The sequence below is a fragment of the Daldinia loculata genome (assembly GCF_022478755.1).
Source record: "Daldinia loculata strain CBS 113971 unplaced genomic scaffold F4817scaffold_106, whole genome shotgun sequence".
Taxonomy (NCBI): Eukaryota; Fungi; Ascomycota; class Sordariomycetes; order Xylariales; family Hypoxylaceae; genus Daldinia; species Daldinia loculata.
In genome coordinates, this window is record NW_026054960.1 from 44556 (window position 1) to 70162 (window position 25607).

The following is a 25607-nucleotide window of genomic DNA, read 5'->3' on the forward strand; positions in this document are numbered from 1 at the left end:
TATCAGCCGAACATCTTCAGTCCCACTAACCCGGATGCAGTAAATCAAGCCGCAATGTTGCTATTAAGACGCACATTATGTAGATACTTTTTAGCATCAATGGGTCCTTGGCCTTATACCCCTCAGAAAGGACCCCCCTCTTATGTAGTTTTGACTCAGATCCTGTCACGATACCCCTTATTCACTCCGCACTCACCCTCCAGTTGACCTTATGCTAGGGAGGGATTGAATTATCCCCCGCTCGAACTTGGCAATGGGGAAGGCGGTATAGATAAACGGTATGACGTCTAGCTTCTTCCCTGGTTGTTCCTCCTTTCTATTGTTCCTGGTATCCTTGTAAACTCTTCGACGTAGGTAGCAGGTAAAAAAGGAAAGTTACTCTCATCTCCCACCTCCCCTCTACCACACAGAATCTAGTGAGACGTTGAATAACTACTTCGACCTTGGCTATTAACCGATATGCCAGCCAACAAGCAGCGACCGCCGTTCCGTGCAGAGCATCTGGGCTCACTACTCCGCCCGCAAGAGCTCACCGAGAAGCGTCTTAAGCTTGCCGACGTAAAGGCCATCGATGTTGCTAAGGACGGGGAGTTGCACTCCATCGAGGATAATGCCATTGATGAGATTGTCAAACTGCAGCTAGACCTCGGGTTCCATGCTATCAACGATGGCGAGTATCGGCGACATCAATTCTGGGGAACCTTCTTCCCTAACCTTGAGGGATTCGAAGAGATCATGGAACCAGAGTGGGATATGTTCCGGCTGTACGTCCCTGACACCGCCGCGTTTAGTGAGTTTCCCTGTTGTAGCTGAGGATAATATATGTTATAATCATTAGACATGCAAGCTAACCCCTTACATCGTTTAGCTGAGAAGGGCCATAAGCCCGGCGAAACAATTGTTTGCGTTGGCAAAATTAAGCATGTCGGAAGTGCATACTTGTCCGACTGGAACTATCTTAAGAAATTAGTCCCCGCCGACAGAGTGAAGGATTTGAAGATAACGCTCGCCGCCCCCGAATGGTAATCCTTTCTATCTAACATCCGTTGATGCTGCGTATTCACCTTTGTTGGCGTCTCTCCTCGAGACTGTATAAAGCCGATGCTGGTATACCGTTAGGCTAACTATTTGCAGGTATCATCTGAGATACAAGAAGGGCAAAGCGTATCCGAAGGAAGTGTACGCTAACGACGAGGAGTACTTTGCCGATATTGCCAAAGCCTACCAAACTGTAAGTCAATTCCCTAAGTTCCTCGCCTTAACGCGCTCTTATTCTATTATACTATACCTTTGCCTCTTTAATATCTATGACGACTTCGTCACATATTGCATGAGCCGATATTGATCCTGAATACTACAGGAGTTGCAGCTTCTATATGACAACGGTTGCCGAAACGTGACCATTGACGACCCGAATTTGGCTTGTGAGTGAGACCTTCAATGCTTATTATACCGATAAGGAAATATTGACAGGAGCTGGAATTGCAGACTTTTGCGACGAGAAGATGTTGGCTGGCTTCAAGGCGGATGGGGAGGATTCCGATGCTCTCCTCGACTCGTATATCAAATTATACAACGACTGTGTATCGTCTCGCCCGGCTGACATGCACCTGGGCATCCACCTCTGTAGGGGCAACTTCGCATACAGTAAACACTTCTCAGAGGGAGGATACGATCGAATTGCAACGAAGCTCTTTAACAACATCGATGCCGACACATACTTCTTAGAATACGACACGGAGCGAGCAGGTAATTTTGAGCCTTTGAAGGAGCTGCCACCACATAAAAATGTCGTCCTAGGCGTCATCACTAGCAAGTTCCCTGAGCTCGAGGACATTGACGAGACACGCAATAGGGTGTTCCAAGCAGCTGATATCATCGCGAGTGGCGCTGGTCAGACGCGCGAGGAAGCGCTTAAGAGAATTGGCGTCAGTCCGCAATGCGGGTTCGCTAGCCACCACCTTGGCAACGCCGTGACGCGAGACGACATGATTGCAAAGCTAAAGCTAGTGAGAAAGCTCGCTGATACGATCTGGCCGGGTGAGCCATAGAGAGAAATAGTATGTATATTATATTATATATATGGTGATGGTGATGATGCTTGAGCGGAGTCGAAATTATGTATTCAACATGCAGATTTGGAGCGGGAAGCTGAGAACTAGAACAGAACAAACGCTAGAAAATCCCGATATCGGGTTTCTTATAACTCGATAGGCGTGATTACCTAATTGTATACATGCAACGTGCCACGAAGCATGAATGCTGTACGAATTTAGTGAGTCCGACGATAGGTAGAAAATTGTGTGAAACTTGAAGTTGTGGGCTTGTCCTAATTCTACATAGTAGAGGATTATTAACGTAGACGCCTCTATTCGTCAGACTTAATATGTTAACCGGTTAGTCCCCGTCCTTGGCAAATGGGGCTGAGCCGAGCCGGTCTTCAGGGGTAGCAGGGGTTTACCTTGCTGGAGGCAGGTAAAAGGGCCAGCGAATTGTGCGTCGAATGCACCGTAATGCCCACTAAAACTTCATCAAATGGAATTATGATGTTTGTCGGCTTACCGCCTTGAGACCTCCATAGTCGATATTACTGTCACTAATTCTTTTCATCTTTTTGCTTCTACCAAAATACACCTTTCATCCTTTCGCACGCTATCCATCACCATGCCGGAAAAGAAGACAGAAGTACCTCCTGATGAGTCCATTACTTTTAGCTCCGGGGTTCACGATGGACCTCCGGACTTGAGACTTCTCCATTACAATGACGTCTATCACGTCGACCAATCTAGTAGCGAACCGGTAGGAGGTGCCGCTCGGTTCATGTCACTCATAAAACATTATGAGGAGAATGAGAAATTCAAGGAGCAGCCAGAGTTGGTAACACTGTTCTCCGGTGACGCCTTCAATCCGAGTTTAGAGAGTTCCGTTACGAAAGGTATGCCTTACATACGATGAGCTTACGGAGCTTGCGGAGCTTACAGAGCTCGAGTGACTGTGAACGCATATCTCGTATCTCATAATGAACTCTGTTCTTTTGAAACTAATACGCGGATTTTTATGGATTAAGAAGTTTTCTACTTTGAGTTTGGTTGCTATATACTTTGAAGATCATAGGCTGATATATGAAATTCGGCAGGTGATCACATGGTGCCTTTATTGAACAACATAGGGACAAATGCTGCAGCAATAGGAGTATGTATCAAAGCCAATACTTTCTCGTATATCATCAGCTGCTTATATGATGAGTAGAATCACGACCTTGACTTTGGAGTCTCTCAATTCAAGCACCTTTCCTCCAAGTGCAAGTTTCCATGGCTCATCGCGAACGTATTGGATCCCGCGCTGGGAGATTCGGTTCCTATCGGAAATTGCAAAAAGACTCATTTAATCACCTCGTCTAATGGTATCAAGATTGGGTTGATCGGGCTAGGCGAACGCGAATGGTTGGCTACGATTAACAGTCTACCTCCTAACCTCATCTACAAATCCGCCACCCAAACCGCAAAGGAGCTTGTCCCACAATTGCGAGCCGAGGGGGCTGACATCGTCATCGCCATAACGCACATGCGAGAGCCGAATGATAACAAATTAGCTGAGCAGACCGACGGAATCATTGATATTATTCTTGGAGGCCATGACCACTACTATAATCATAGCCTCATAAAGGGAACGCACGTCCTACGTTCAGGAACCGATTTTAAGCAGATGAGCTATATCGAAGCCAGGCGACGGACCGACGACTCAGGTAGATGGGACTTCGATATCGTACGGCGAGACATCACGTCTGCGATCCCGGAGCATCAGCCGACTGTTGAGCTGGTCGAAAAGCTGACTGCAAGTCTCAAGGCGACACTTCAGAAGCCTGTCGGCTACACTGCTGCGCCCCTCGATGCTAGATTCCGGACGGTGAGGTTAAGGGAGAGCAATATCGCTAATTGGGTGTGCGACATTATGCGCCATTACTACTCAGGCGATTGTAGCATCATGGCGTCAGGGACTGTCCGTGGCGACCAAGTCTACCCTCCAGGACCGTTACTACTAAAGGATATTGTACGCAACTCCTAAGACTCACGCCTCATCTAGTTTAATCTGGGTGGTTCGGCAAACAGCTAACACATGCTGCAATAGATGAATTGTTTCCCATTCGAGGATCCTGTCGTGGTAATTAAGGTTACAGGCCAAGCTATTTGGGACGCTTTGGAGAACGGTTTATCACAATACCCGGCTCTCGAGGGTCGTTTCCCGCAGGTCTCTAACATTACTTTCAAATTCGATGGCCACAAACCTACAGGGTCGCGCATAGTGACAGCGACGATCGGCGGGGAGCCGATAGATATGGCCAGGAAGTACGTACTAGTGACCCGAGGCTACATGGCTCGCGGCAAGGATGGCTACGATAGCCTCCTGATAGAGGAGGAAGGGGGCAAAGCCGAGGAGATTGTCTCCGAAGAGAACGGAATATTAATTTCGATGATGCTACGACAATATTTCATGTCGCTCCGTGTGATGGGACAGTGGAAGTATTGGGGAAAGAATAGTATGCTGCCTATATCTATCAACGGCCTCGTCATCTCTGCCCCCCCCCCCCCCCCTGAAAGAGTACCTACTTAGCCTAGAAGGTTGCATAAACTAACACATTTCCTAGTCGGTCGATATTGGGACAATGTCACGAGCAAGGTCAACGCAAACCACACTCATCACCTCCCAGCAGCAACCGCGACTCCAGTTAGTCCAACAGCGAGAACAGACGTCTCCGGTTGGGACAATTGGACACCGGAGAAGATTCGAGAGCGGAAGACGTGTCAGCATCCTGTCGACTCTGAGTCCGACGAAGACAACGATGGCTTGGATAGAGGATACGTCGGCGATATCGAGACGATTGATAAGGAGATGCAGATCATGCGCCGCGTGTTCGCCAAATGGGCGCGGATCGCTAAGGTTGAGAGTCGCGTCGGCGAGGAACTTAGAGAGGGGGAATTTGATGTCGATTGGACTAGAGCGATTGCGCCGCGGGTTGAGGGGCGTATCATCTGCGTCGGGGGCGAGCAGAAATAGGGAGTTAGCAATCCTCTTAGTTTGAAGGGATAGAACGGGATCGTGCAATGACTTGATGGCTATGATTGTAACGACGTTATGATATTCGGACAAAAAGTTAAAATACCGAGTTATAGAAAGGACTCATTTCAACGGCTCGACAAAAACCGCAAGGCTGTGATCTGACTGTTAAACCGGGATTGCGATTTTATTCTCGAATTTCCCCTACGGTGCTACGGCACAGTCTCTTCATAACTCCTATTTTACGGGGTAAGGCAGGAATTTGGAACAACGCGACTATGATTAGGTGCAAGACGGCCGTATATTATAATAAATAGCTGGATACGTTCTCCGCGTTGGCTGTTTCGAACAAATTGATTCGTAACGTTCTTAAGAGCTTTTGACTCAAACGGTGTTTGGTTTAAATATCAAGGCGTAACCAACCTAAGCCTTGGACCTAGTTTATTAAACTACCTGACCAAATTATACTAAGCTTCTGCCTCCTCGTTTACGAACGAGGGGTATTTGCTTTAGGAATACAGTTTCGTGTGGCAATTTAGCCCTCAAAATAACCCTATTTATTGCTCTTTCAGTGCAAAAATGGTGATTGCTAGGGCGATCGGTTGGTATCCTGTGAGGTAGAAAATCACAATCTCTCTAGCAGGGGCTAAGATGAACAGGTATTAAGCATAATCGGGGATAGGAGATTCGTACATGAACTAATCTCAGCATAATTCTGCGTTGCAATAAAGAAGGCTTGGGTGATATTATTGCTTGCACTTGGTATAGGAAGATATTCGATTTTGGTATGATTCAAAATGCTCAGGTTAAATTTATTATAGAGAAGTGATATACAGAGTGTCGCATTTTAACAAGAATGCCCATGCACTCGAGTTGCGTCAATCATATACAAGTATAAGAGTCGTTTCAAATCCAGCCCCTCATCAAACCATCCGTCCATAACATGTACTGCGTTTGAGTGCGCTCTCTTAGATGTGTGTACACCCTAACACCTGACTAGGGAGGGAGCGCCCGCCATTTACAGGCTCTTCTTGGCGAAACCCAGTCTTGGGCTTCCCTCGGAACTATCAAAGACGACGAAGGCCGCCTTCAAGGCAACGTCGCCGAAGATGGAGAAGCCGATACCCTCGTCGGACTGGATACCGCCGAAGCAGGTGGAGTCGTCAACGGGGGCGTAGTTGATGTACTGACCGGGGATGTTGAACTTGGCATCCTCGACACCGAAGACGAAGTCAGGTAGGCTGGCGGAGCAGGGGAATACGTAGCCGCCCTGTTGCTGGTCCAGCTTCGCACCCGACACCTGGCGGTAGTACGCAGTCACGATAGAGTCGGGCAGCAGAGCAAGAGTAGTGCCGGTGTCAGCGATACCTGCGAACGGGCTTGACTTAAAGCTAGTGTTGCCAACGCCATATCCGGAGCTAGTGAAAGACCAGAATCCTTGGCTGTTATCAACTTCTGTGTAGGTAATGTCACCAGTGTACTTGGAGCTGTCAACGACACCAAAATCGTAAGTACCGGCTAATCATGTAGGTTAGCAACTTAATTTCAAAACTCGTATTCCAAACTGTGAGTAAGCTTACCCTCGTGGTACTTAAGATCGGCGGTCCAAGCCGCGGTATCTAGGCTGGATGCAACGTTATCGAAGAAAGTCTTCTGCGGGGTGGGCGTCACTGTGTTGATGCTGCTGAAGGCGAGACCTAGCAGGCCGTCGTTGTTGCTGTCGCTCGTGAACTGGTCGGAGACCGTCTTCGCAGCCTCAACAGCCTGGTTCTTGAATGCAACACCACCGACGGTAACGACGTCAGTGTAGACGACACCGCTTGATGAGCTGCCGTCACCGTATGAGATGTCCCAGCTGGCGCCGCTGATTTTCTTAGCAGTGCTGCTATCGTCTGGGTTGTACGGAGTCTGGCCGTTGATGCTGCTTTGGGGTTGTTGAGTGCTGAATACCCAGAGATCCGACGAGCCGGAATCAAAGTCTAGGTTAAGCACCTGAGGAGGGGTTCCAATCGAGACGGGAGTTAGGTACTGAATATCGTACTGCTCCGGAGTAGCCTTGGCACTTCCGCTATCGCGACGGAAGATCTTGAAGTCGGCCATAATCCTAGACAAACCGTCCGGAAGCTTGACGCCATACTTAAGGTACGCTCTAGCTAACTGCGCCGGGCCATGGGGCTTGAAGCCTGGGTTCTTAACTTGAGGGACAGAGAAAGTCCCAACCTTAGGTGGACGCGCGGGAGACGCCGTCGCAATACCGGCGACCGCAGCCGCAAGGGCGATAGTGCTAGCTGAGCCAACCATATTGAATATATGTCTTAGGGGTGTTTTGATCGGGATAGAATATACAATGCTAAAAAATGGCGTAAAAAAGAGTGAATGGAGATAGCGAAAGACTGAGAGGTATGTATGATATATGTTCGAAAGGGAGAAGCTGTTACTATAGCTAGAAACCTCCTTGCAGCCCGAGGATGGTGAGCAAACAAATATTCCAAACAGGCTGAGCAGAAGGGTATTTATAAAATACCAGAGCTGAGCAGGTTGCGATCGTGAACCAACGGAAAGGGTAGGTAGGTTGGATGGGACAGAGACTAGTTAAGGGGACTGCAGATCTCCCTCTCCCAATCTACGACCGAAGAAACCGGACTCAGAGCTATTCCATGCGAGTGGGTTTTTTTTTGGAACCACAGCTGCCGTTACGGGTAAGAAGCTGTACCGAGTAATACAAAGAGAAGTCAATCACGTCTTTTGGGTCAACATTTAGCTATCGTGATCGACTCAGGTTGTGCGAGGGGGGGCACTGGAGGGGGGAGGCCGGCAGCGCTTCTGGTTTGTGGAACACGACGGCTTGGCAGGTAGATCTCAACCTGCGGACTTGGGACAAACATGTTCTAAGTTTCTCACTGATTGGCCGGCCGTTTTGATATGCTTCATTCATCGCCCACATAACGGCAGGCCGGCTTATTGCCCCTTTCTGGTACATTGTCCAGTTTCTCCAGTTTCCGCGCCGTTTACATGCAATTCTCGTTGGCTTTTCTCCCCCCCAGCAGCAGCCCAGCAGCCCCCTTCTTCACCTGGCGCGGATCGCTGGTACGTATTTTCCTTTCCGGCTACGGCCATCCCCGGCCATGGTCTGTTCGGAACCCACATCTCGGAAGCATGTGAGATATGGATTCGGAAGCCGGGCTGGAGGAGGCGGTGATTTGACAGTTACCAACTGATAAAGAGATGAAAGGGGATCGAGCGCATGGATCACGTTGTCGTCAGTGTCTTACAAACAAGGTGGGCTTTTAAGCTTCTTTGGATCTTAAACCAACCACAGTAGTATGTAGATTAGAGTGCGGGCCACGTTGCTACGCAGATGGGCTTGGCTGACTCGTGTGTGCTCTAGCGCGGCTGGACATGCCGTACAGCATTGAAGATCTGCGTAGTAACGTATCGTTCCCTGTCCTATATGTGCCGGCTTGTAGGGTTGTTTCAGATAGGGGCAAGGCTTGCCTTGGCTTCTCACCACACCCATGCCGCTTGCGGGGTGGGGGTTCTCTTTGTGCGATTGGCTTCGATATTAACTACAACTTGGCGCTTTTTGGCAGGTCGTTACCGTCATTTTATTTCTTACCTGGTGAATCATCAACTGCATTCGACCAACGCCGGCGACCTTCCTGCTAGTCAGAATGAGACCTCAGACAAGGACTAAAGAAAACAAGCCTTTCCCCGGATCTTGGCCACCTTGGCTAGATGCTATCGCCAGGAACACCAGGAACACATGACGTACGAAAGCTTCTTTGGTCGACACGCTATGAAATGTACGTCACGGTAGATGTTCATCGGCTTTTACTGCGTAATATTTTTCTTTACTGTAATTTACGAATGGCTTTAAGCCATCTAGCATGTGCAGATCCCTTGCTAGGCTGACTTATTAGCAGCATTAACATACTAGCGTAAATAACCCGGCGAGAAGAAGTCCAATTTTTTATTTTTTTTTGATCAGGATGGAAGTGCGTTTTCCCGACCGAAAGGTTCAGGGGATGACAGAAGAGAGTGGCACTTCGAGCTGGTGATAGGGCAGAGAACATGCTTAACCAGACCCCTACAATTATCGGGTAAAAGCTATCCAGCTTGGGTTTTGTCCAACCACATATCTCTCTGCGTATTACTGTTTTATTCCCCAGTTTTACAACATATGGACCATCGTCGCATCGTGCGCCTATTGGATCACGCCGAGCTCGTGCAATCAACCGTTCACGCTATTCCCCTCGGGACGAGCTCGAGTTGCTGCAATCGGAATTTATCTCCAGAGATCTACACTGCTTATTGGCAAGGTAGGTAGGTAACTAAAACATTCAATTTATCGTATCGGTAACTTACTTGAGGAGGTAGATACTATTCGGCCGACGGCCGTATTGCACATTCGCCCTTCCCATTGACGCCATGCTATTCATATTATCAACTTATCCAATTAAGGAAGCTCGTCGAGTAAAAGCCTATAACGATCTGTAGCCTCATCGATTCAGTTTCGACGGTCAGCATCATCACAGTAGTTTAACCTGTTCAAGCCGAGGTCGTTATTAAGGCGCAGGATCTGTTGACAAATAACAGGTCAGCGCATGGGAACTGAGTCAGTCAAGCCTAAGGTAAAGACCCTGACTGCAGAATAGCATAGCTATGGTGGACCATTAGTGCAACTGTGCCAAAATCAATAAAATAGGTCGGAATTTTCCAAAAAGGGTAATTAGCAAAGAACGCTAAGTGCACAGTACACTATGCGGGGTATATACAAGGTAGAATCCGGGCTACCCTTTCTACTAAAATCTAAATTCAGCCAATCAGATTAAATTATCAATCCAATGTTCAATTGCTTCATATACCTACATATAAACAACACATTCAAATAACTTTACAATGACAACAATCCAGACGTTACGATTGGTATTGTTTTATAGCCTTAATTAATGCGAAAATAATGGACCAAAGTGCATGTTTATGCGATGTGTATTGAGTATTATATTGCTATTAAAGTATCTGGAGTCTGTTTGGAATGACTTTATCGAGGTGCTTTTAAAGGGTATCACGTGCTTGCCTCTCTAGGTAGACAAGCGCTATTTGATTCTACTACAACATAACAGTCAAAAGGCCGATTCAAATGCAACTTGAACCATTGTTTTCGCATTAATTAAGGCTTTAAAATGATATTAATTGTAATGTCTGGATTGTTGTTTTTGTAAAGTTATTTAAATGTATTGTATGTGTGTGTGTGTGTGTGTGTGTGTGTAAGGCAATTAAATAGTTTAAGGCTAAGGTAAAAGCTAAATCTGATTGGCTAATTTTTTAAACCTTTTGAGAAAGTGGCCCGTATAGCTACGTTTATAGCCTTTTTAATATCTTTACCAATATTAGGTCAAATAGTATGCAACCTGGACCATAATTTTTGTTATTTATTAATCGAAATACTAATAGTTTTTAAAAAAGATTTGGATAAATATTCGTAAAGTTATTATACTATTAGGTTTAAAAAGGGTATGTATTACCTTGTAAATTGTGTATACAGGGCAAATAATCGAGCCTACACTGTACCCCTAACGTTATTATTACCCTATTAGACATAGTGCCACCAATTTTCTTGATTTTGGCACAGTTGCACTAATGGTCCACCATAATAGCCGCCGAGCGGGTAACCACATGCCATCAACACTAATAAAGCTCAAGAGATATCCTGGATGTCTCAAATTCTCAATATACCTTAGGTACCTAGGTACCCATGCTTCCGGGTAACGTAACGCATGATTGACACCGACGCCACTGGAGGCTGAACCGGCGCCTCCGTTTTCATGAGAGTTGCCTAATTCGGATACGTATTTACAGATCGAGGCAATCAAGCGAGTCCCAGAGGCTGCGAAACAAGCCATGATTCAAGCCTTATTCCCTGGTTGATAGCTTACCTTTCCGTCGTAGTGCGTCTGAGCGCATAGATCTGTATATTAGAGCCTCGTTCCCTCGCTCGGCGAGCTGCAGCTTCATGCATTACCTAGGTATGCAACACTACTGCAAACTAAAGGAGCCTCCAGTTAATAAGGGCCAACGGAAATATGCATGTCATCAAGCATCGGAGTTAAAAAAGAATTTGGTATGTGTTGCTTTTCCCCTTGCTCCCCAAAGAATAATTAGAGAAGCTAGAAAGCAATCGTCTATGCATGTAGGATTTCCGTATAGCTTAATCCATAGTTACCTCCCTTACTGAGATAGATAATCGATCAATTTTAAGCATACATTCGCAGCAGCACCTAATCATAAGAGCTAGGCACATGGACACATTGGCGGATAGCTGGGAATAGGTTTAATGCGCTCAAATGTGCCGCGATCTTTACCACAACCACTTAGGGCTTTGTTAATAAATTAAACATCTGAGAAAGGTAACAACACCCCGATAAAAAGTTGGTTAAAGCGATTAAGAAGATTTGGGTGATTATAGGGTCGTATCCTAAGTATCTAGAAGTAAACTATTATAAACTATTACTTTGCTAAAGCACGACAGTGTAGAAGTCACGAAAGTATTAGCCCGATAATCTAAACTTACCCCCCGTTTTCCCAAAGCCGGCGGCCTATTCTAATTCGCCTCCTTTTTCCTTCACGTTCACAGTGCTCCTTACACTCGCACCCATACCCGTGGCAGCCTATTAGTCTCACACTTGCTTTGATAGCCACTAAGAAGAACCCTAAGTTAGTAAACAGTGTATATAGGTACATTTATAGTCATTTGAGATGTGGTGCGCTGGAAAATGAGTCTAATCTGCTGGATTGCAGCTTTGAGAACAATATGAATGATCTAACTTAGGTTAAGGCAGTCGTATGAATTTATCAGAATTAGACATCTAAAAGATCGTCTGAGCAGCTCCGTGCCGGCAACTTAATATGCTTGGGATTCATAGTGAAGCGTTACACTACGCGGCACAGAAATGAAACGTGATATCGGAAAGAAATTTCCAGTTTATACCTATCTATCATTGTGATGCGCCGTGGCATTTTTAACCAGGAAAAAATATCATATTGAATGTTAATAGGTAAACTGAAGACTCAGACTGTCACAATGTGTTATAATCCCCCACCTCCCTATCTACTATTATGAAGATAATAAAAGCCACACGAGAAACATGAGGCTATCCCTTAGTGCTGGATTAAGGGCACTGGTCGGCATTAACAATGATATTGTAATCATCTCCATCAAATGCTTGACCTTGAATCAAGTTATCGTTCCCCGAAATCGAGCAGTCTAGCTCGCCCAGGATATCATCAATATGGTCTGCAAGGGTAATACTATTTTGCTGGATCCACCATAGATTATCATTACAGAACCAGACTGCCGCGTTCTCTATACATGAGAATTTGGTGCAACGTTGGGCATCAACGGATAATCCTGTAGCGAGTGAGTTCAGCCAGTCGCGATTTTTCTCTATAGCAACCCTCGAAGCGGGTGGTAGATTCTGCACATGGCATAAAACCTTCTCCTGTTATCTATAATGTCAGATAAACTTAATCCGATGGTTAATTAACGTAAAATCGCGTATTTAAATTTAGCTCACCGTTCTACGCTTCCTTAATGGTTTATCTTGACGTCGTGTCATGGACTGGAAGTGTTCCCACGAGAAGTCGGGATTAAGATTGCGGATTTGTATATCGATTTCCTAGGTCTCTCGGTTAGGAATATGTCATAGATTCAAGAACCGCTACTTTCCCAAGCTAGATAATATTTACTCACTTGAATAGTACCGTTGAAGGTCTTCTTAATACCATCCGAATCCACCACCCCTTCTATGACTAGCGGTGCCACTGTCAAGCCGTTGAACGTTTCGGCTCCAGGTAGATTTGCGTCATAACCCCGGCTTCCGCTCTAGAAAATGTTAGGAATATCCTTTTTTGGATTTGGTATAACTAGTATTTATTTAGTTTCTTACCATGAGATTAGCCCGAAGGCCTGTCGCCACCAGGCTAAAACAACTCAATAAGTATGGTTTCATAGTTAAGCCCTCGTTATCGTCGACTTGTGGTAGCGATGTTGAAAAAGCACAGCAGCAAAGATGTCGATAGGTAATGCAAAGGAGGGGAAGATACTGAATTTATTAGAGACAGTTTGGGGGCCATGGCAATCATGCAGCTGCGTGTAACCTATTCCGTACACGAATATTTGTTTGTGAATCATAATCCGTGACTTAGGTTGGTGTTGGTCGTAATGTATACGACTCCCTCCCATTTCTACCTGTCCTGTAACTAGGCCAATCTAATTTTAGGTACCTAGGTAAGTTACTAGGTAATTAGATAATTTATAAGATCTTGTTACATTCACTGATATATTTCGGCACTTCCCCTTATTCTCATTTTAGTGGACGTTCTTTATTCACATTTTCAGCCAGTCACACGGGTTATGGCATAAGATTAAATATTAAACAAATTGCCTTGACTAGTATTTATTTTTACCACTGAGATTTCATATAATAGATTAGGTACTCTCGAGACTTTAATGAGCAGGCGATGTAAATAGCGGATAGTGTACTTGGATACAGGATTGTCACCAGTTGACATTATGCTGACACTTTACAATATTGTTTAGTCTATGGAACAACGATCTCAAATGTTCTTTAGTGCTTAGGTACATTTAAATACGTCGCCTAGTCGTGATAATAATAGTGCGAATATGCAATGGAAAATCGACTTTGTTGAGCTACAATCTCGGAGGAATTGATAAGTTTCTATTGCCATAGCTAAACTGCTAAACGGTTAAATGTCGAACATAACCATAAAAACTAAAACAGGAAGCCGGGTATCTATTTGACAATAAGTGTTAAACTTGAATACACAGTTAAGATAAAAAGTGCTTAATAAATTATGGTGAGTGACTGTCTCTTAAGACTGCAGCGATATTGATTCAATATTTCGAACCAGAATAGACAGTCGCATCAGAAATTGTACTTCGTAGTGGGTCTTACTTTCCTACATGTACCTGGCCTAATGCTCCAAAGTACCGGAATTTGCCGACTGACTCACCTAACCCACCAAAACTTTAATAAGTCCCAGGTACCTACATTTGTTTACTACCATAGCGGCAAAGGGTGGTTTTAAAAAACGGTTCCTTAATGGAGTACCGTATTTCTTATATATATTATTTATTAAAGAGGTAACGTTATTTTTTAAGTAATTATTGCCTGGGCGATTATCGTTTTTTTTTTAAAAATTGTTTTTTTTTTAAAAATCGTTTTTTTTTTAAAAATTATTTTTTTTTTAAAAATTATTTTTTATTAAAAATTATTGTTATAATAAAAATTAAATTTATTAAAAAAATTATTTTAATTATATAAATTATTATTAAAATATTGTAAATTTTTAATTTATTTTTATTAATATTATAATTAATAAATTTTTTATTTTATATAAATTATATTTAAATTATTAATTAAGATTAAATATGGTTTAATTGGTTTAATAATTATAATTTTAATAATAAATGGTTTATTGGTTAATTTTTATAAAATATTTAAATTAACAAATTTATTATAAATATTAATATAATATAAAGGTATAATAATTGTAAAAATGTATTATTTAATATAAATATTAAATAAAAAAATATAATTAATATAAATAAAATTATTTAAATTATAATATTAAATATAATTATTTTTGTTAAAGATAAATTATTTTTTAATATTATTATATTTAATAAAAGAATTAGTTTTATTTATAAATATATAAATATTATTTATTATTAATTAAAAGTAAATTTATATGTTTATTATATTTAAATATTATAATTTTATATATAAAGGTAATTATTATTATAGTTATAATTTTAATAATATATTAATTGGAGGTTAAATTTAAATGTAAAAAATAAATTATTATATTTGGTAAGTAAAAGATTTTTACCGAAAATGGAATATTTAATATATTAAATATTTTTTAATAAAATAAAATTAATAATAATTAAATTAATATATATATTATTAATAAATGTAAATATTTTTAATTTTGTATTTTTTTTATTTATAATATTAACTAAATTATTTTAATTAAAATGAAATAAAATATATTTTAATAAATTTAAATATTTTTAATATAATTTTTATAATTTAATTATAAAATCTAAATCTTATTTATTAAATGTATTTTAAATAATAAATTAAATAATAAATTAAATATTAAATTTTATTAATATTATATATTTAATATTAAAATAATTAATTTGATATATATTAATTTTAAAATACTTAAATAAAATTATATATATATTAAATTTATTAAATTAAATAAATATATTAATATATTAATATAAATTTTTTTTAATTAATATATTAATATTAATAATTAAATTATATTCTTTTATAAAATTTATATAATGTATAATAATATGAATATTTGGTTATAATATATTATTTAAATATTAAATAAATTATTTAATTATATCTTTATTAATATATTTAATAAATGTTTTATTTAATATAATATTTTAGATTAATATAACCAAATTAATATAAAATTTTAATAAATTAATAATATAAATATTTAATTAATTAAAGAAAATTTTTACTCTTTTAATTAAAATCTTTATATTATTATAATTAGTTATTAAAGTTTTAGATCTTATAAAAATAATATTATTTTTTATAATAATTATATATATTTTTATAATAAAATAAATTAAATTATTATTGTTATATACATTTATCTTTTTTATAAATGTAGGTTTAATATATGTAAACTTAAACCAATTACGAAAGAATATAAGAATAATAATAAATTATATAATATAAACGGATATATTATAACTTTATAAATAATATTTTAATAATTGTAACTAATACATACCAAAAGAAAATGGTTAATTTTATAATATAAAAGTATAAGCTATTACTATTAAAGATATTAAAATACTATTGTATAAAAAGGTATATATTAAATAAAATAATTTATTATATTCCAAATATGTAAAATTATATAGTTATAAAAAGATTAGATTTAAAACTAAAATTATAAACTATAATGGTAATAAAAGATTTAATATATTTCATTATATGTTATATATTTCTTTTTTAATATTATTAATATATATATTTATTATATATTATATTTATATAATTTAATAATAATATTAACCATAATTAATAATATTAAAATTTAAATATAATTAAAATGCCTTTTTCACAAACATAATATAATAATAATAATAAAATTTTTTGATATAAAGATTTTTAAATCTATTATTTTTAATTTATTATAATATATTATTAATAAAGTAAAAAATAAAGGTATAAATTAAAATTTTTCTATTATTAATTATTATTTCTATACCTTTATTAAATGTTTTAAAAATACTAAAAACCTTAATTATTTCGTTAAAATTGGACTTATAAGGATTAAAAATTAAAGGAAAAATATTATTAAATTAAAATTAATTTATTATAGAAAAACCAATTAATATAATATAATTTCTTATTAATAATTTATATAAATTAAAAAATATATTAAACTTATTAATAAAATTAAAATATAATAAAGATTTTATAAATCTTATAAATAGAAATTTTTAATTTTATTTAAATTTAAATATTTTTTTACTATATATATTAATTTTAAACTTACCGCAGATAAAATATATATAATAAAAAGGTATAATTATATTTATATTTATTATAATAAATTTATTATTAATTATTTTATTTAAAATAATTATATAATAAATATAATAATATTAATATTTTCAATTTTAAGTTAAAAATTTAGTTTTATTATATTTTAATTATTAAATATTTTTTTTAAATTAAAAAGGTAATAAATTTTCTTAAATTTTACCAAATTTATAATTATAATAAATATCTACTAAATAATAAATATTTATTTTAAAAATATATATTATATTTAATATAAATATAAATTTATTTTTTTCCTATTAAAATTTTATATATATATGGATTTTATTAATTTATTTATTATTATTATTAAATAATAAACACTTTTAAATTTATAAAGCAAATATATTTTTATTATATTTTATATAAAATTTAATATATATATCTTATTTAAAATTATAAATATAATTAATATAAAAGTTTAAAATATTATTTATATTATTTATAATTTTATAATAAAAATAAATAAAGATAATATAATAATAATAAATTTAATTATTAAGAAAAATAATTATATTATTATTAAAATAAATATTTTTTAAATAAAAATATTAACCATTAAATATTTAAATTAATTTAAACTAATAATATATATGGTAAAATTTTGTAAAATAATTAATAAATATAATAAAATTATTATATATATTTTTATTAATATTAAATAATAAGAAAGTTTTAATAAATATAAAAAAGTTAAAAAATATAAATTTTATAATAATTAAAAATTTATTTCTTACTTTAATATTCATTTATTAAAATTTTTTTTACGTTTTAATTTTATATTAATTAATTTTAATAAATATTTTTTTTATATTTAATAAAATATTAACTTTATATATATTTAACAAAAGTAAATATTTGTGTAGTTATAATTTTAGCGTTATTAATTGGTTTGGAAGGTTTAATATATTATAAATTAAGTTATTAAAATTGTTTTAAAGAAGTTAAAAAATCTTATAAAAAGATAATTATTCTTTATAGTTAAAGTTAATAAATTTTATAAAAAAAGTAAATATTTTTTCAAATTATAAAATTTTAATCTTTTAATTTTGGTATATTTTTATTAATTAAAAAATATTATATAAACCGTTTTTATAATAATATTTATTTAAATATTAATTAATATAAAGATTTATAATTATATTTATACGTAAATAATTAATAATAAAAGTGGGAAATATATATAAATTAAATAATAATATAAAAAGGTTTTAAATTATTATTAAAAATTTAAGTATAACTTTTAAATTTATACCATTATTATTTTTTTCTTTTTTATTAAAAAATAATTTAATTTTTAAGGCGTTTTTATTATAAATAGTTTTTTTATATATAATAATATTAACAATATTAAATAAATTTAATATTAAATGTATAATATAATTAATATTATTATTAAAAAAATTATAATATATTAAATTTAAATTAAAAATTATTATTATATATATAAATAAAATTAATAATTATAATTAATTATTTATTAACAGTAAAAACCTATTTTTATTTTCTTATTTAAAATAAATTTAATTATTTTTGATATTATTTTTATTATAGCTTTTTATTCTTTCCATTATATTATTATTAATGCCAATTATTTCTTTATAATAATTATAAATATTTAATATAAATAATATTTTTTTATTATTAAATAAAAGAAATATATTATTAATATTATTAAATTAAAAATATTTATTTTTCTTTATATAATATATATTATTTTGGAAATATATATATCTGGTAAAGTTTGATTAACCAACTTTATTAATATTTAATTAATTATTATTTTCTTTAATATATATAAAATAAAATTATTTATTTAATAAATTTTAAAATTATTGTAATTTTAAATAAAAACTATCCTTTTTTTTGCGTATTTTATATATAACATAAATCTATTATAAAAATATTATAAAAAAGATAAAAAGAATGTTTAAACGTTAATATTATTATTTATAAAAGAAATTAATAATATAAGTAAATAATAAAATTATTATAAAAAAAAAGAAATAAATATTTAAAAATAAATGTTATTATTAATAAAAAAGTAATAAAACCAAAAATAATTATATATAATATTATAATAAATTTTTTTATGGCGTTATATATTTATTTGGATCGGAAATTCTTTTAATTTAAACTAAATATATTAAATAATATTGGTATATATTTTATTTATAAAGTAAATTAATATAATAAATGTTATTATTATTAATAATTACCTTTTAAAATTTTTAATTTTTTTTTTATTTTTTTATATTATTTATTTTACATTTTCTTTAAATAATTTATTTTTATTTTTTTTTAATATTAATAATTTATTATAATTAATATATATTATATTAATTATTTTATACTATTAAAGGTTAGTTTATATATTTATTATAAATTAAATATAAATTTTATTAATTATATACTTACTTTATTTATTTAATATATTAACTTAAATTTAATTATTAATTAACTTTATAAATAAAAGGTTTAATATTAAATAATTTATTTTTATTATTATAAGAAAATAATTTATTCCTACCATATTAAAAAAATAAATTAAATTTAATCTTACTAAATATATTTTAGTTTATTAATAAATATTTCTTTTATTTATAACTATTTAATTTTTGGTTTATAATAAATAAGGTAAAAATTATATTAATAATATAAATTTAAAAAAGATGTAAACTTTTATTAAAATATATTCTAATAAATTCTTTCTTTTAATTTAAACCAATATTATAATAATATTATTAATTAATAATTTTTGGTATTTATAAAGGTTATAAATAAGTAAAAATTATTTTTATAATAGTTTAAAAATAATTTAAATTAAATTTTATTATAATCTAGAATTGTGTTAACATTTTTTAGCCTTTTATAACCCTAATACCATCATTTAACTTATTTAAGATTAATATTTAAAGTTAAACTTATTATTATTTTAATTTAAAAAATTATTTAACTATATTATAAAATTATTTTAAATTATAAAATATAAATTTTTATTTAAAAATTTTTATATAAATTTATTAATTTTAATATTTAAAACATATTAATATAAAAAAAAGATATATTAATAATTTTATAAATAATTATTTAATTAAAATAAAATTATAAAAAATAAATCTTTTATTATTTTATTAATAAATTGGAAAAAAATTAGATTTTAATATATTTAAATATATTTATAACTTTTAAATTATATTTATTATTAATTATTAAAAGATTTTTATTAATAAAATATAATTTTTTTTTTAATATTTCCAACATATATTTTATTTATTTAATAATAAATTATATAAATTTATTAAAATAAAAGTTATTTTTAATTTAAATATTAAATAAAATTTTAAATAATTGGTAATAAATTTTAAGTAAAATATTAATTTAAATAAACGCGTTAATATTTATAAAATATTTAAATTAATTTATAAAATTAAAAAGTTTAAAAATATTAAATTAAATAATTTTATATAAATTTTATTTTAAAATATTTAAAATATGTTAGTTTATAAACAAATGTTTAAATTATAAGAGTTTTAATATTTTTAACGTTTTAAATTTAATAATTTATTTTTACCTTTATTTTTTAATACTTTTTTATTTAATATATACGTTAATATATTATATAATAATTAATTTAATATATTAAGTTTTATATTATTTAATAAAAACGAATATGTTATTATTAAATTTAATAAAAATATTGTTAATATAAATAAATTTATTAAAAGTAAGTTTATTAAAGACGTATTTATTAATTTGCAATTAAACGATTATATTATAAATAATATATTTAAAAATAAGTTATTTAATGGTAAGTTATTTAACGGTAAATTATTTAGCAATAAATTATCCGAAAATAAATTTAATTAAAAAAAATTTGGTTATAAGTTTAATAATATTAAACGTAAATTAGTTATATTTATAATTATTTAAATTAAAGTTAATATTTATTTTTGTAATAATATATTTTTATTTAATTAAAATTTTATTTAATTTTTTCGGTTATAAATTAATTTAATTTATAAAATCGAAAAAAATAAAATTTCGGTTAATTATAAACGTATATTTTAATTATAAATCCTTTAACGTTTTATTTATTATAACGTTTATTAAAATAATTTTTAAGATAATTTTTATAATTTTTTAAATGTAAAAATTAATTTAATTAAAATAACGTTATAAATTATTAAAATATTAATTTATATATTAATAAAAAAATAATAAAAAGATTATTAATAATTTTTAAAATTAAACGGTTTAACGTTATAAAAAATTAATTAAATTAATTATTATTAATATACGTTAAATTTTTTTTTTTTTATTTAATATAAAAACGGCTTTTATATTATATTTTTTATATTAAATACGAAATAATATAATTAATAAATTTTTTTAATAAATATTATAAGTTTATAAAATAATTAATTATTAAATTTTAATGTTAAAATATAAAAATTTTTTTTTTTTTTTTTATATTATAATTAATAAAAAAGATAAAAAAAAATAACGTTTATATTTAAACTATAAGTAAATTTGAAAATTTAATTAATTAAAAATATAAATTTAATTGCATTTTATGCTATTATTTTTTATTATTTTATTTTTATTAATAATAATATAATAATTACGTTTAATAATTATATATTTATAATATTTTAAAAATATATATATATAATATATTTTATTAGCTTATTATAATTAATATGAAATTAAAATCAATTATTAATTTTATAACTTTTTTTACCGAAAAAAACCGTTAATAATTAAAGAAAATGGTAAAAATTTATTATTTAAACTATATTTTACTATTATTATTTTTATTTTTTAATATAACCGATTTAAATAGTTTATAATATATTTTATTATATTACGTTTATTATTTATTTTATAAAAATATATAAAACTTAATAAAAAGGCGTAAATTTAATTTTATTAATTTATATTTTACCAAATTTTTTAAAATAAATAATTCCCGATTAAAAATTATAAATAATATTATACTGCTAAAACGTTATTATTTCTATATATTTAAATATAAATAAAGTTAATTTTTAATTTTTTTTTTTTTTTATTATTAATTATTAATAAATTTTTTATATTTAATCGTTTTTAAATTTATTAATTAAATATTTTTTATTTTTAATAAATTACCAAAATTATAAATTTTTTTAAAAAATTAATAAATTTCTTTTATTAATATTAACGTTTTTATTATATTTAATTTATATAAAAAAATTTACCGTATTATTAAAATATGTAACTTTATTTAAAATATGTATATTATATTTAAATTTATTAATAATTAATTATAAATAAATAATATATATATTTATTTTAACCGTAAATAAATATAAAATATAAAAATTTATTTATTAAATAAAATATAATTTTATAATAATTTTTATTTTTATTATAATTAAAATAAAATTATTTTATTTTTAAAAATTAATTTAAAATAAAAAAATTAATATTACTTGGTTACGTATATTTTTAACTTTTTTAAAAAAACTAATAATAATAATATAAAAATTATTACTTTATATTAAAACTAATGCTATTTATTATTTTTTTATATTTTTATAAAAATTTTTTTTATTTAATTTATTTAAATTATATTTATTAATAATATTATTATAATATTTGTTAATATTGCCGTTAAATACGCCAATAATAAAATAAAATATATTATTTATAAATCCGTTATATTTAATAGTAAAATAAAAAAATATAAAAAAAAAATATTTATTTAAATTAACTTTATTTAATTATTTACCAAAATAATTAATATTTATTAATTTTTTACCGGGTAAAAACAAGGCCGTAATTAAATAAAATAAAATAATATTAATAATTATTTTAATATAATTTATTTATTACGTATTAAGTAAATAAAATAAAATATAAATAATTATTTTATTTATAAATGTAATAAATTAATTTATTTGTTACGTATAAAATAATTAAAATAAAAATATAATAATAATTACGATAATAATAATTTTAATTTTATTTATAACATTAATAATTATTTATTAAATAACGTTTATTTTTTTAAAAAAAATAAACGGTTTATTAAAAGATTTTAATTATATTTTAATTATAAAAATTATAATTATTTAAATATTAAAATAAAATTTACGTTTTTAAAATATATTATATTTAAATTAATTAAATTTATAATAAACTTAATTAATAATATTAATTAAAATTTTAATTATAATATTAATTATAATAATTTTAATTATATTTTATTAAAACTTAACATATTTAATAATATATTAAATAATATATTTATAAAAATATTTTATAATTTTTATACACGTTTAATAAATAATTACTTATAATTAAAACTTTTATTAATTATAATAAAAATTTAAATAAAACATATAAACAATAATAAAAGTTTAAATAAAAAATATAAATAATAATAAAAGATTAAATATTTAAATATATAAATAATAATAAAAAAATAAATTTAAAATATTAAATATTTATAAAATATATTATTTATTTAAATTTTTAAATAATTATAATATACATTATTATTATTTAATTTTTAAAATTTTAAAATATATTACTTAAATATAAACAATTATTAATATAAATATTATATTTAATATTTATATTTTTTTATATAAATTAAATAAGTAAATATTTTTTAACTAATAATAATTATTTATTAAAAAATAATTTTCGGATATAAAATAATTTTTACGTCTAATAACCGTTTCTTAAAACCACCCTTTACTGCTATGGTATATAGGCATAAGGCACTAATGCGGGCCATTGATTACAAAAGAGTACATAAGTGCGTACCTATGTAGCTCCTAGTGTATAGTACTGCTAGTCCACTTAGGGTAATATTACATACTACATACAGCCACAGGGGACCTTGTCTCCACCAGCTGGCGTCGAGTGAACCAACAGTATGGCCAGATACATTGGGGATTTTGGGGCCTGACTGTTTTTCCTTGACTGCCCGAGCCAGCGGAAGGCGGTTTTCTAAACCATTGCTGCCATCTTTTGCGTATCTTTCCTTGGAACATCCAATCCACACCATCGACACGCACACACAAACCCTCCATAACCTCCAAATCCTATTCAATCAAAGGGATTAGTCGACCCAAGACTAATACATAATTGTTGTTAAGTCACCTTTGGGTGTTTGTTATTACTTTTTAAACAACTGCGCTACACCCTACACCACCCTACACCCTACACCCTCCGTCAATGCGCAACCAATATTAGGCGCCCTTTTTATTTATTTAGCTTAAGCCTTAAGGACCAGACGGAATAAAAGTAGCCACAAGTAACGACATTCTTTTTCGATCCACCCTCTATCCACCTTCTTACTTTCTCCCCTCTACTTTTATTTATCTCTGGTTCTCCTCCCTCCCTCGCTCAACATCTTCCCCATCCTGCACTTCCGGTTTGTTCCCATCGTCGACGCCACTCCGCCGTACGTCAGATAAGCATACCGTCGATCCGTCGATCAGTCCAGCGTGGTGTCGACATCGCCATAGCTCGACCAAACACCGTTATCGAGGAGGGCATAGGACACCGAGCAGTACGACGTATTCGGAAGGAATATACCTGTTAGCATAATGAACGTTTTGTTATCGCCGCAGCCGCAACCGCCGTCTTTCTTCCCTCATCAACACGAGACCAATAGACGGTCGCCTACTCGCTCAAGTATGTGAATATATTTAATTCCTAGGCTTTCTTATTCCGAGTCATGTGGGGCATTGTCTTCATACCCCTTAGCTGTTTGCGATCCCGAGCTGCGGACTCGACTACTCTGCATCTAAGGAGATCCGAACAGGCAGCAATATACCTATACTAACAATTTTGCTTAATAGTTTCTCCATTTCATAACACTATGGCTAGTAACCGAAAGCGAAAGGCCGATGACGATGGCGATGAGATGTCGGTCTCGCCCCTCAACTCCCCTGCTGCTCAATCGCGACAGCTCGCGGCTAGACCATCGAAGAAAGTCCGGGCAAATGAACTAGCGGGACGGCCTCTATCGCTCCCTCGACTCCTCGAGACCCTCGACATCACGCAACTGCGAACTGTGCTACAGACAATCTGCGAGCGACAAGCAGAAATTGGAGAAGAGGTCGTCAAAAGCGCTCCAAAGCCCTCCGTCGACTGCGCCCTACAAGTGTTGAAGGAGTATCAGGACAAACTACGAGATGCGTTTCCCTACGGCGATTCGAGTTCCGACTACACATACTACCGGGTCAAACATCAACTAATGGCGCTGATCGATGCCCTTGCTGACTTCACACACCAATTCCTTCCGCCTAACGAGACAAGCGCAAACCTCTCGCTACAATATCTAGATGGCGCCACGAAGGTAGTACACAGCCTGCCTGACTGGGAAAGCCAAAGCCACCGACATCATAAAGAGAACGTCTACTACGAAATATCGCAAGCCTGGGCTCTGGTTATCAATGAAGCCTCCAAGAAAGGGGCCGGCTTCCTCTTACATTCGGGTGGTTGGGACCAAAAGCTTGCTAAGCACAATCAACAATCGGGTGGCAGGTTAGGTGCTGCCATCTCCTCTATGGCCGCGAATGTCGGATGGGTCGGTGGAGGTTCAGGCAACACCGCCTCAAGTACGCCCGCCAACCAAAGCTCCATTCTGGACCAGTTGATGGCTGGCAATTATGGCGCGCCTGTTCCGGTCGGACGTTGGTAGAGACTGCCACCACCAGGGAGGAAGCAAGGCAAAAGAGAAGATGGAGGAGGTGGATTTGGACGGGCCTAAAGGGGCACGAAGATTAATGAACAAAATGATGTTTCACTAGCATCCAGCATATGACGGAGTAAGCAGTCATGCAATAGGCATCGAGGATGGACGCATTTGCACATACC

At 31.9% G+C, this 25607-nt stretch overlaps 5 protein-coding genes across 5 annotated transcripts; 3 read left to right on the plus strand and 2 right to left on the minus strand.

The window, feature by feature from the left end:
• Positions 1-459: 459 nt before the first annotated feature.
• Positions 460-2338, plus strand: F4817DRAFT_363366 (UROD/MetE-like protein; the record flags this gene model as incomplete). The annotated part of the gene is made up of 5 exons (XM_049306636.1): positions 460-790; positions 869-1022; positions 1135-1231; positions 1361-1424; positions 1489-2338. The coding sequence occupies 5 exons, from the start codon at positions 460-462 to the stop codon at positions 2049-2051; spliced, it is 1209 nt and encodes a 402-aa protein (XP_049153717.1). The 3' UTR covers positions 2052-2338.
• A 75-nt stretch (positions 2339-2413) lies between these two features.
• Positions 2414-5445, plus strand: F4817DRAFT_354275 (Metallo-dependent phosphatase). The gene is made up of 5 exons (XM_049305494.1): positions 2414-2935; positions 3137-3192; positions 3250-4050; positions 4129-4537; positions 4646-5445. Exons 1-5 carry the CDS (start codon positions 2665-2667, stop codon positions 5053-5055), a joined length of 1947 nt encoding a protein of 648 aa, XP_049153718.1. The 5' UTR covers positions 2414-2664; the 3' UTR covers positions 5056-5445.
• Positions 5446-6073: 628 nt separating this feature from the next.
• On the minus strand, positions 6074-7356 carry F4817DRAFT_321279 (endothiapepsin; the record flags this gene model as incomplete). The annotated part of the gene is made up of 2 exons (XM_049301273.1): positions 6074-6573; positions 6636-7356. The coding sequence occupies 2 exons, from the start codon at positions 7354-7356 to the stop codon at positions 6074-6076; spliced, it is 1221 nt and encodes a 406-aa protein (XP_049153719.1).
• Positions 7357-12129: 4773 nt separating this feature from the next.
• On the minus strand, positions 12130-13112 carry F4817DRAFT_354287 (uncharacterized protein). Its single transcript, XM_049305495.1, has 4 exons — positions 13002-13112; positions 12806-12937; positions 12630-12731; positions 12130-12554 (listed from the first exon to the last, which is right to left on the minus strand). Exons 1-4 carry the CDS (start codon positions 13062-13064, stop codon positions 12225-12227), a joined length of 627 nt encoding a protein of 208 aa, XP_049153720.1. The 5' UTR covers positions 13065-13112; the 3' UTR covers positions 12130-12224.
• Positions 13113-24099: 10987 nt separating this feature from the next.
• Positions 24100-25464, plus strand: F4817DRAFT_21141 (Cut8-domain-containing protein). The gene is made up of 2 exons (XM_049298690.1): positions 24100-24419; positions 24587-25464. The coding sequence occupies exons 1-2, from the start codon at positions 24332-24334 to the stop codon at positions 25429-25431; spliced, it is 933 nt and encodes a 310-aa protein (XP_049153721.1). The 5' UTR covers positions 24100-24331; the 3' UTR covers positions 25432-25464.
• The last annotated feature ends 143 nt before the right edge of the window (positions 25465-25607 follow it).